At 41.6% G+C, this 11,888-nt stretch overlaps 1 protein-coding gene across 1 annotated transcript in view; it reads right to left on the bottom strand.

Moving 5' to 3' along the window:
- Nkap (NFKB activating protein) overlaps positions 1-6,519 on the bottom strand; it is a 27,216-nt gene extending 20,697 nt beyond the window's left edge. The window contains exons 1-2 of the mRNA XM_031351865.1: positions 5,912-6,519; positions 2,278-2,358 (exon numbers count right to left, since the gene is read on the bottom strand). Coding sequence (XP_031207725.1) covers positions 2,278-2,358; positions 5,912-6,291 — 461 coding nt within the window. The 5' untranslated portion in view covers positions 6,292-6,519. The remainder of the gene's footprint in view (positions 1-2,277; positions 2,359-5,911) is intronic.
- Between the last annotated feature and the right edge of the window lie 5,369 nt (positions 6,520-11,888).

The raw sequence follows: 11,888 nt of genomic DNA, 5'->3' as shown, positions 1-11,888 counted from the left end.
CAACTTCATGATCCATCAGGGAAACACAAATGGAACTACACTCAGTCCATCTTACCCCACAATCAGAATGACAGTCACAGGCTGGGCAGTAGTGGCACACACCTTTAATCCCAGCACTTCGGAGGCAGAGGCGGGTGGATCTCTGAGTTTGAGGACAGCCTGGTCTACAGAGTGAGTTCCAGGACAGCCAGGGCTACACAGAGAAATCCTGTCTCGAAAAACCAAAAAACAAACAAAAAACAACAACAACAAAAAAAACAGAATGACAGTCACTAAAAAAGCGAGCAAGAACAAATGCTGTTGAGGATGCAGAGAACAAGGGGCCTTATATACTCAGTGGGGATGTAAACTAATTCAGCTTCTGTGGCAATCAGTATGAAGCTTCTCAAAAATCAAACAAACAAAAGATCCTCCACATAATGTAGCTATAGCAGTCCTGGGCATCTGCCTGAAGGACTGAAGTCACCACATTACAGAGACACTCACACAGCAATGTAAACTGCAGCACTATCCACAGTGGCTTGGTTACCCAATCAAACTAGGTAGCCAAAACAGAGGAATAGATTTAAAATACAATATGTGCACACAGTGGAAACATTTTCAGGCAAAAAAAAAAAAATGGAGTTGCATCACATAGGGGAAAATGAAGCCTACAGGAAATAATCATATTGAACAAGTTAGGCAAGTCTCAGAAATATGAATTTTGTGTTACCCCATTTGTGGTACCCACATTGCAAATAGTCTCATAAAGTCACATATGTGTACATAAAATGAAAGAAGAAAAGAAACTTTTGGGGAACAGAAGGAACACACAGGGTGGGGATTATAGGTAATGAACAATGTTATTATGTCTGTGTGAACTTTTTTTTAATTTAGGGGCCGGGGAGGTAGTTCAGTTGATCAACCCTTTGTCACATAAGCAAGAGGACCTGAGTTCAGATCCCAAGCACCCACAGAAAAATGATGGGCACTATGGCACTCATCTGTAACTCCAGCACTGGGGAGACAGGAGGACCCCTAGGTTAACCAGTCCAGTTCATCAGATCAGCACCAGGTTCATTAAGAAACTCTGTCTCAAAAAATAAGGTGCTGGACTGGCAAGATGCCTTAGCAGGTAGGAGCACTTGGTGCCAATCCTAACAACTTGAATTACATTTCCTTGAACCCACATGGTAGAAGAAGAGAACCAGCCTCCTGCAAGTTGTTCTCTGACCTCCACATGTGGTACTTGATCTCATGCACGAGCATGAGCATGCATACACACAGACATATATACTATATACATACATACACAGACATATATATAAATAAATGTAAACTAAATAAAATGTAAATAAATGCAAATCAAAAGATAAGGTAGAGAAGAGATTACAGAAAATAGCTGACTTCAAATTTTGACCCCACATACACATTCACTCGGCCACACTCATTTTTTTTCCAGCTTTTGTGTCTGCTTTTCCCAGCTGACCCTCAGCTTTTCCCATTCTCACCCTCAGGAGCGCCTTCTTTCTTAGGGACATGCCTCCACTTGTATCACTTTAAAAAATTTAAAACTCTTTGTTATACTAACACCTAGTAGTCTGATAGTAGGGTAGTTGAAAAAACAATAAAAAAGAATAAACATTATTTTTAACAATGAATTTTCTGAATAGGAAACTAGTGCTTTGTGCATTATAATTTAAAGACAGCAATTAAGCCAGGCTTGGTGATCTGTGCCAGTAATTCCAGCATTCAAGGGGGAAGGCAGGCTGGCTGCTGTGAGTTTGAGTCCTGCCTTGGCTACTATACAAAGAATTCCAGATAGCCTAGATTACAGAATGAGGCAATGTCTCAAAAACAAAACAAAACAACCTCCACACACATACATAATGAATGTGCTAAAATCTACTAGCAGTATCTGTAATCATTAACCATGTTCCATGTTTTTTTAAATATAAGGGGTAAAAAGCATAAATCATAAGAAAGCAAAAAAAAAAATCTGATAAATACTTGAAGCTCTTCACTTAAAAATTTTGACAGTAGGGCTGGCGAGATGGCTCAGTAGGTAAAAGCGCTTGCTGCTAAGCCTGATGACCTGAGTTCAATCCCTGGGACCCACATTGTGGAAGGAGAGAACCGACTCCTGCAAGTTGTCCTCTGACCTCCACCTGTGTACATACACACATGTACAAATAAATAAAATGTAAGAAAACATAATTAAAAAGTATTTGACTGAAGACCAAGATTTAAACAAATGCTACTGATATTTTAAAATGGTATTTTTTTTAACACACTTACTCTGGTTCAGGATTCTTTGGGGAAAGTCCCCAAACTTCAGGAGCTCCCAATTCTCCAATCCTCTCTCTTTCACTTAATCTCCTAAAAGAGATAAATATTTAAATTATAGCTCAATGGATGGACTGTTTCCTAAATGTATAATAATAAGCTGAACAGGAGTCAAGTCCACCAGTATTATTTTCCTCATATATATCTTTTGAGACAAGATCTTACCATGTTGCCCAGGCTGGCTTTGAACTCCTGGGCTCATGATCTAGCCTTCCAAGTACAGGAACACCTGAATTTATCTATATGTTTAAAAAGTTAATAAAAACTTGGTTTAAGCCAGGCAGTGGTAATATGCAAGCCTTTGATCCCAGCATTTGGAAGGCAGAGGCAGAGGCAGATAGATCTATGTGAGTTTAAGGCTATCCTGGTCTACAGAGAATGTTCTAGGACAGCCAGGGAATAACAGAGAAGCCCTGACTGAGGGCAGGAGGGTGTTGGAGAGACTTAGTTTAACTATAAACTCATTAGATAGGATTTAATGTTCCGATAGTAACTGGTGCCTCAGCTACCGGGCAGACTGGCAAAGGCATCCTTTTGTTGAATGTGTGGCACAGGTTCTAAATGTCCCCATTTCACTGTAAAGTTTGACAGAAAGTTTTATATTTAAAAATAAATTCATTTGTTTATGTATGTTATAAAGATAAGGAAATCTTGATTTGAAAACTTTGTTTTCAGGAACCTAGAAATTAGTGAAGAAGATAAAGATGAAAGGAAAATAAAGGGGATTCTAGAAAGGAAGAAAAATCTTACTTGACAAAAACTCTCCTCATGCTATATAAAGTTTATTACCAGTTTTCCTTTAAGATCCTTTAGGAGGAGTACATTCTCTACTGGGGGGGGCACTTTTTTCATTTTATGTATGTGACTAATTCTGTTTTAAAATTTACTACGATTCATAAATTTAAAATACAAACTATGGGCTGGAAAGATGGCCCAGGGTCAAAAGCACATACTGGAGAGGACTGGAGAGGACTGGAATTTGCAGAGTACATACATTTGCAGAGGACTGAAATTTGGCTCCTAGCATCCAAGTTGGTTACCTCTCAGCTGCCTCTAAGTCCAGCTCCAAGAGAGTGGATGCTTCTGGCCTCCCAAGGCATCTACACTGACATGTACATATCCATACACAGACACGCATGCATATATACATACATGTAATTCAAAATATAATAAAAATGACAGAGTGTGGTGGTGGATGCCTTCAGTCCCAGTACTTGGGAGGCAAAGACAGGCAGATTTCTCTGTTTGAAGCTGGCTTTGTCAACATGAGTTCCAGGACAGGCAAAGCTATATATAGTGACCTGATCTCAATCCCCTCCACCAGAAAAATGAATAAGATAAAAATAATTCTTTGGGCCGGGCGGTGGTGGCGCACACCTTTAATCCCAGCCCTTGGGAGGCAGAGGCAGGAGGATTTCTGAGTTCGAGGCCAGCCTGGTTTACAGAGTGAGTTCCAGGACAGCCAGGACTACACAGAGAAATCCTGTCTCGAAAAAACCAATAATGATAATAATGATAATAATAATAATAATAATAATAATAATAATTTTTTGAAGAAAAAAATTAGCCTGAATTCCTTAAAGTTTGATGGCTTATGACTGACATTTAAAAATTACTACAAAAGGCATATACTTGGCTTTTCTTTTTTTTTTTTAACATCTTTGATCATGAAAAAAGGTATTGATAACTACACAGAGAAAGACTTGGAGAGTTTTGTATTTGGTCAAAATGGATAATTTAGAAAAGGGATATAAGTATTTGTAACTGCTGGGGGAAGAATTCCTGCCCAGGCATAAAGAACACAGAAGTCTCATGTGTGTTGCTCCTGTAATATGTTAAAATTTCACATTTTAAGCCATAAAGTATAAGGCCTAGTACCATGCCTAAGACATAGTTTTAATAGACACAATAAACTTCATATCATCAAATGCAAATCTCACACAATCATTTAACATTCCAGTAAATCCTTTACTCCTCTGAAACTGGAGCTCATGGAGCAGGGTCTAGCTGGCCTTCAACTCCTGGTGGTGCTGACCCTCTCTCTCAAGTGTTGGGATTAGAGACATGATCCTGGCTCAGCATTTGATTTTCAACTGCCATACTCCATGGGTACCATACGAGAGGTCTCTAACAATTCAGGACTGTCTAACTGTTTCTGTTTCCATGCACTTAATGGATGTTATTACAACCTTAAAAGCCTTGTTACTAATTTCCCTCTCCCCCTTCTGGGCTGCCGTTCCAACTCAGGGTCTCAGGTTTGCTAGGCCAGCATTCTTCCCCTGAGTTACAGCTCTAGCTTCTACAAGTTTTTAATGATGAAGAAGTGAAGCTCAGAAAGGTCTCACTTGCCCAAGACTATCCTGCTTCACGGCAAACAAAACCTTCACACTCAGGCAGTGCAATTCTGAAACTTAAGCATCTCTCAACTGTTGGAAAGTTAACTTGCCCCTCAAAGCCTGTAATACTTGAAATTTTAGCATTTTGAAACACATGGTATAGGACCTAGTTCAGTGCTGAAGACCAAATTTTCAACAAACATAATAAACTTCATACATATTCAATACTATGACTAATGCAGCAATATAAACCTGGCCTCGGATGACTTGTGACAATCCTACCTCGGCTTCCTGAACGCTAGGATTACAGGAGTAAGACATCATGCCCAGGTTTTTTTTTTTTTTTTGTTATTTTGAGACAGGGTTTCTCTGTATAGCCCTGGCTGTCCTGGAACTCACTCTGTAGACCAGGCTGGCCTCGAACTCAGAAATCCGCCTGCCTCTGCCTCCCAAGTGCTGGGATTAAAGGCCTGTGCCACCACCGCCCGGCCCATGCCCAGCTTTTGAAGTTAAAATATTTCCTGAGACAGGTGCCTTTAAATTTGCTACGTCGATGAGAATGACGAGGTTCTGACTTCTCTCGAGAGCCTCAAAGCTGTTGCCACTACAGATTTGTTGATTCTTTTTAAACTAAGAACTCCCATTAGAGGAGATCCAATCTCCTTCCCACATTGGTTTTCATGGTCAACACAGCTGAGACCACTTTACAAGACTTTTTCCCAGCATAGCCTCATCTAATTATCCTTTTTCCTCAGAGCCAATATATATACTTAATTACAATACTTCCCAATTCCCTGCAAACCTTTTCCACTGAAATAGCCTCTTATCTCAATTTTTTTCTGTTTCTTCACGCAGCAAGAAACAGCTGCATGGTAACCAAGAGGCAGGCACTACTAATTCTGCGATCAATAAAAAATCACAAACCTCTATCTCAGTTTAGTGAGGAATAAAGACAGGTGCACGGATAATGACACCAAGGAATACAATAGCGCTGAGCCTCTTAGCGATACCCGCCAGCAGGCCAGGAGGGGGAAGTAGGTAGTGGGAAACCAGGGCCCTTTATGAAGGAGTCTAGGGATGAATGAAAATGTTAAGTTAGAAAGGATAAATTAAAAAGGTTTGGGGTGAACTGAAAGACATGAAAACGGTACGAGGCGGATGGGAAGCAAAATAAAACAGAAACAATGAGTGACAAGCTGGCTCAAAGGCAGGCAGAATCGTCCAAGAGAGGGTGCAGAGATCTCACTCACTTCTGCCGCAGACTCTCCTCCCTTTCCTTGTCCAGCAGGCTAGGCCATGGCTTGTCACCCCCATAGGGACGCGAGTAGCCGCCATAATAGGCAGACGAAGATGAAGAAGCAAAAGGGATACTCCGCTGTGTAGAAGGCCGTTCTCGAGAACGCGATCGAGAGCGGGAGCGATAAGATTGGTTTCGAGAGCTTTGGCTGAAGCCACTGAGCGAATGGCTGAGGCCATTCCGGTCACCGAACCGAGAACAAGAGCGCGAGCGAGACCGGCGATACCGCGGGGAGCGGGAAGATTTGATGGATTTGGGGCTCCTCGACGAACTGCGACGCTTTCCCCCGGAGGCCTCCCGTTCAGGGCTCCGCGAGCCCGATACAGGAGCCATGGTGGTGGGAGCTGAACCCACCAAGGGGCGGGACAAGGAGGCTCTCTCGCGACCCCTAAAGAGTCTCCGGATACCTAGGGTCCTAGAGCTTGCAGCCAATCAAACCAGGAAAAAAAGCAAACAAACAAACAAAAAAACCAACTTGGAAACAGTTCCGGGTACATCGGTAAACCCCCTCCCCGGGACCGAGAGACCTTGCCGCCAACAGGAAGGGGTGTGTGTATCTCTATATATAAGCCGGCTAGGAAAGTGAGGCTACGCTCTCATCCAGTTCCTAGTGAGGTTTCTGAAATCTAAGCTACACCGGATACCTGAAAGAACATTGCAATGAATGCAACATGTATTTCACTGAGTGGCCATATAAGCAACACCGCCAGTTTTCCCTTTATTTCGTGAGGGGACTATATTTGCCTGGATGGTGTGCGCGTATGAATCTGTGTGTATATTATAACCCCCACGCCTACTTTTTATTTTAAATTCCAAGCAAACAAAAGAGGGTTTATCATGTTTAGGGTTAAGCTTTAATCTAAGATCACTGTTGTCCAGTTGACTTACAAGGTATGCATTCTGATAACTTCGGTCTGTCATACTTCGATGAATTTGGCGACCCAGAGGAAAATCTTATTACTTAGGTTTGAGCCACCCATTTCTACCTACCAATGTCCCACAAAACGAAGTTATCAATCCCCTTAAACTAGTCCAACATACACTAACTAGTCCAACAAAATATAATGTAAACGATTCATAGTTGTGAGCATTAAGCATTATTTTTAGGTGAAAGAGCATTCAAATTTAATTTTGTTTCCCTAACTCTCTCTTGCTGCTGCTCTTCTTTTTTTTTTTTCCCAGAGCTGAGGACCGAACCCAGGGCCTTGCGCTTGCTAGGTAAGCGCTCTACCACTGAGCTAAATCCCCAACCCCTTGTTTTTGTTTTTTCATTTCAAGACAGGGTTTCTCTGTATAGCCCTGGCCGTCCTGGAACTCACTCTGTAGACCAGGATGGCCTCGAACTCAGAAATCCGCCTGCCTCTGCCTCCCAAGTGCTGGGATTAAAGGTGTGCGCCACCACCTCCCGGCGGTAACTCGCTGTTTTAACATTGCTGTTGGACAGTAACAGTTTTTAATTTTTTTGAAATTGAAATACAATCATGTCATTTCCCCTTTCTACCTCCAACCATTCCCATGTACTCCCTCTTGCTCTTTTAAATTCATTGCCTCTTTTTCTTTATTTGTTGTTACATATATCTGTAACTATAGCTGTTGTAAAGTTTTCACCAGAGAAGACTGCTTGGATATGGGTTTTAGCCAATAGGAAGTCGTTATTAGCTGGCCAGCAAATACACTGGGTGTTTGGAGTCTCAGCTTAGCCCCAGCCTTTCTCAGGGTGAGCTTTTAAGCATCCATGCAAACAACACACACACACACACACACACACACACCACATGTTCTGGGTTGACATACTTCAGTTAACAAGAACAGTTTGCCAAACGGGAAACTACAGAAGCCAAAAGGCAAGGTTACTTACTACCTTTAGGGATATTCTAAGAACTATGGACTTTGATATATTATGTCTTTTGTTTTGGCAGGTGATACTGTCTATATGCTGAATTTTAGAGCCTGAATGGTACTTCCATTATGGAGTCAGTTGTGCAAAGGTCTGGATCCCTGTTACAATAACCTGCTCAGAGCATATATTACCTGTATGTTTATGATTTCAGGAATGACCATTTGGTATTGAATAACCAACTGAGGGAAGACTTTTTCTCCTGGCTCTCAGCATTATCTAGCTGCCTGTAGTTGTCTAGGATTAGAGCCTCTTGAGATTTTCCCCTTTCATGTTACCATAATCTATCTGCTGCTGTCATCCTTGTCAGCTCTTGCTTAAGTAGCCGTGCTGCTAAGACTTCATAGTTTCCCTGACATTTCTAGGGGATACAGTCTGAGAGCAGACTTCTTGTTCGTCTGGGTCTTACAGACTTTCTGCCCACTTCCTTCCTCCATGTTCCCTGAGCCATAGATACAAGGGTTAGGTTGCATATGGATCAGTTTGGGCTGGACACTACAGGATTACTTGTTCTTTGTGATGACTGCAGTACCTATTTCATTGAGTAGCCGCATGAATAACACCACCAAATGTGATTTTCTGTGGTGCCCTCTGTCTTTTACAAAGATAAGTTTCTTTAATGAGGGGTGATCATTGCACTTGTGTATATATATATATGGGTGTAAGGATAAATATTTAGAATACAGTTAAGAATTGTGCTGGTTTAGTAAAGTGGTGGTTGTAGATTCTGTGCAAAGATCAATTCATCACTAGCCCTGGGTAGTTGGCTGGGTTCCTAGTATGAGGTATCATTTCCCTCTTGTTGAACAAGCCTTACTTTATTTGGGGATGAATGAAAATGTAAGGAAGAAAAGGACGAATGAAAAGGTTGTGGGATGGAATGAAGAAGGGGATGGAAAAAGGTGTGAGGCAGGCAGGAATCAAAATACAAACAGAAACAATGAATAACAAGCCAGACTCAAAGGCAGGCAGACTCAGCTAAGAGAGGATGCAGCCAATTAGAGACCTGCTGGTTATTCATGCCCCTCCTACACCCTTAGAGTTACCAGACTGTGCTTGTTGATGTTGAAGTTCTTAGCTGTCCTTGCTGGCATGACTATTGGTTATTCTGGAAGTTTGTATGGCACCTTCTGGTACCACAATTGCTAATCCTCAGGGAGGGGGCTTTCAAGTCAGATCCAGTGTGTGTCATCTAGGTCCTTGGCTGAAGTCTGTAGTGTCTTTAAAATATGGGCTTCAACTTCTGATAGGCAACAAAGAACAACAGCAATAGCCTATAATGTTCGGGGAGTCTCTTGTACTCCCCTGATCAATAACTCAAAGGGTGGTTCTTGTCAGGTCCAGCATGGCTGCATAAGGGGTGTTATGACACAGTTCCTGCCCCTGAAGCATTGCCAAACTGTTGATCACATGTGCTGATTGACTGCCATTGGCCTGGATCTGATCTGCTGTTTGGTCTATGTGTTGTACTTTTAATATCTCCTTCTGGAGAATATACTTCCCACAGTACTCAGAGCTAATAACTTCATAATAAATGAAACAGATGTGGTTCTCAGGAATGAGGAATGGAGGTGGTCATGAGACTGTGCTGGATGAGGCCTTACCCTTGGTCTTGATGGCCATGAAAAAGGATCTAGACAACATAACCACAGAGGCCATAAAAATCTACATGGCCCTTTGTAGAAATTACTCATAGCAAGACTTGGCCTTGAACTTGGAATTATGTGAGGAGATACATGTACCCTATGGTTGAATGAGTGCTGGATTAATTAGCCAGGATGAACTGGGGGATATCAAGGATGGAGATGTAAAGTGGCCTCAAGGAGAAAAGGCATGGATATGGAAAGAAGGAGAAATCTATAGAAAGCAATGAAATGATAAATGGATTTATTTTATAGGAGTAAGGCTCATATATGATTTAGAAACAAATATTATTAGAGAGCACATGAAGCCATGTCATTCCTAGGATGAGGAGACAAAGATTGGAGAATTAAAAGATGATGTTCAAGAATATGAAAAGTTAGTACTTCATTCTCTTAGTTACTTGAAGGATTGGAGATGACAATGCCTGGAGAGATATCGAAGAGAGCTAACTGCTTCACTTGCATAAAATATGAAACTTTATAAGAAATCATTTTAAGCTGGGCAGTAGTGGCACACGCCTTTAAAACAAAACAAAAACAAAGAAAATAAAAAATAAAACAAAAAAAGAATTTTTTTTTTTTTTTGGTTTTTCAAGACAGGGTTTCTCTGTATAGCCCTGGCAGTCCTGGATCCACTCTATAGACCAGGCTGTCATAGAACTCAGAAATCCGCCTGTCTCTGCCTCCCAAGTGCTGAGATTAAAGGTATGCACCACCACTACCAGAAAAAGAAATCATTTTAACCTTAGTAGTCTTTCACCTTACTGTTTTTACATGAAAACAGTTACTAAAGACTGCTGTCTGCTGTACCAGGAAACCACAAGAGCTGTGCCCAGCTACCTGTGCAGAACAGGCTGTGTAAAAATTATAAGGGAGTTCGAAGCCAGCTTGGTCTTCAGAGTGAGTTCCAGGACAGCCAGGGCTACACAGAGAAACCTTGTCTCCAAAACCCAAAAATAAATAAATAAATAAATAAATAAATAAGGAAATGTGCTGTTCTTTTGTGTTTAGCTTCTGTTTTAATAAAGCAGGGGTTGGAATTTATGTAAATTTAAGAATTTCTGGGGCTGGCGAGATGGCTCAGCAGATAAGAGCACTGACTGCTCTTCCGAAGGTCCTGAGTTCGTATCCCAGCAAACACATGGTGGCTCACAACCACCCGTAATGAGATCTGATGCCCTCTTCTAGTGTGTCTAAAGACAGCTGCAGTAAATTATGCCAGAACGAGCAGGGCTGGAGGGGGCTGAGCAGGGCGGCAGAGGTCCTGAGTTCAATTCCCAGATGCCACACACATGATAGCTCACTGCCATCTGTACGAATACAGTGTACTCATACTGAAAGACCCCTGGGGGAAACCCCCACTCAAATCTCGAGAGACCAATCTTGATGTAATTACAAGAGGTATTTTTAATTTCGTGGCACTCTGGTTCGGCACCACACCTATCTCACGCAGGAGATAGTGGAGCCGACCACGAGGCTTGAAAGTTAGGGGTTTATATAGGGAAAAGTTCTGAGGGAACAAAGGGATCAGTGTGGTCATACATGATTGGCTAGTTCAAATATTAAGTATTACGTGCAGAAGAGAGTGGAAAATTCCTAAGGTTGGTGTTAATCTGAGTCAAAAAAGCATCTGACATTAAACCATATCTGAGAGGACCAGATGGTCCATTACTTAGTGTCCAACAGGCACGTCTTTGCAGGCCTGGGCCTTGGACATGTCCTCGTTTGCCTAGAAATGTTTTCCTCTATGTTTATAGTTTTATGTCTTCTTGACCTGCCAGCTCTTATGATATCTAACAACTTGCTTGCTCCTTCCCAGGCCTATGTGGCCAGTTTGTGATGGATTCTTAGGCCCATAACTTTTCTTCCTAGACAGCACAGGTTTAAAGCTTTAATTTTTCCTTTCAATACACATAAAATAAAAGAAAAAAATCTTTAAAAAAAAAAGAAAAAAGAGTTTCTGCTGGGCAGTGGTGGCATACTTCATGATATAGCTTTAGTAAATAAAAGACTGGGTTCAGGCTCTCAGGTCAAAATGAAGAATATGAGTGAAGAATGAGAAGGAAGAATGAATGATGAGAATCCTTGGACAGAGAGAAAGCATTTGAACTGGCAGCTTGCATCCACTATTGACTCTGAGTCATTACTGAATCAGTATTGTTCCCATTCCCCCCCTTTCTCAGGACTGTCCTCATGCTGAGGCTGGGCCTCGGCAGCTTCTTATCTGGTGTGATGGATCTTGGTTTTCTTGCTTGTCAACTTGACTACATCTGGAATGAATTAAAATTCAGAAATAGACGGAACACCAGTAATGGATTTTTGCTTAATCGAAAGTAGGAAGATCCACTTCTAATCTGGATTTTGAGGTAGGAAGACAACAAACCTTGAAT

Source organism: Mastomys coucha, chromosome X (genome assembly GCF_008632895.1).
Source record: "Mastomys coucha isolate ucsf_1 chromosome X, UCSF_Mcou_1, whole genome shotgun sequence".
In the NCBI taxonomy this organism is placed as follows: Eukaryota; Metazoa; Chordata; class Mammalia; order Rodentia; family Muridae; genus Mastomys; species Mastomys coucha.
Note: the sequence above shows the minus strand (reverse complement) of the source record. Positions and strands in the feature narration are given on the sequence as shown.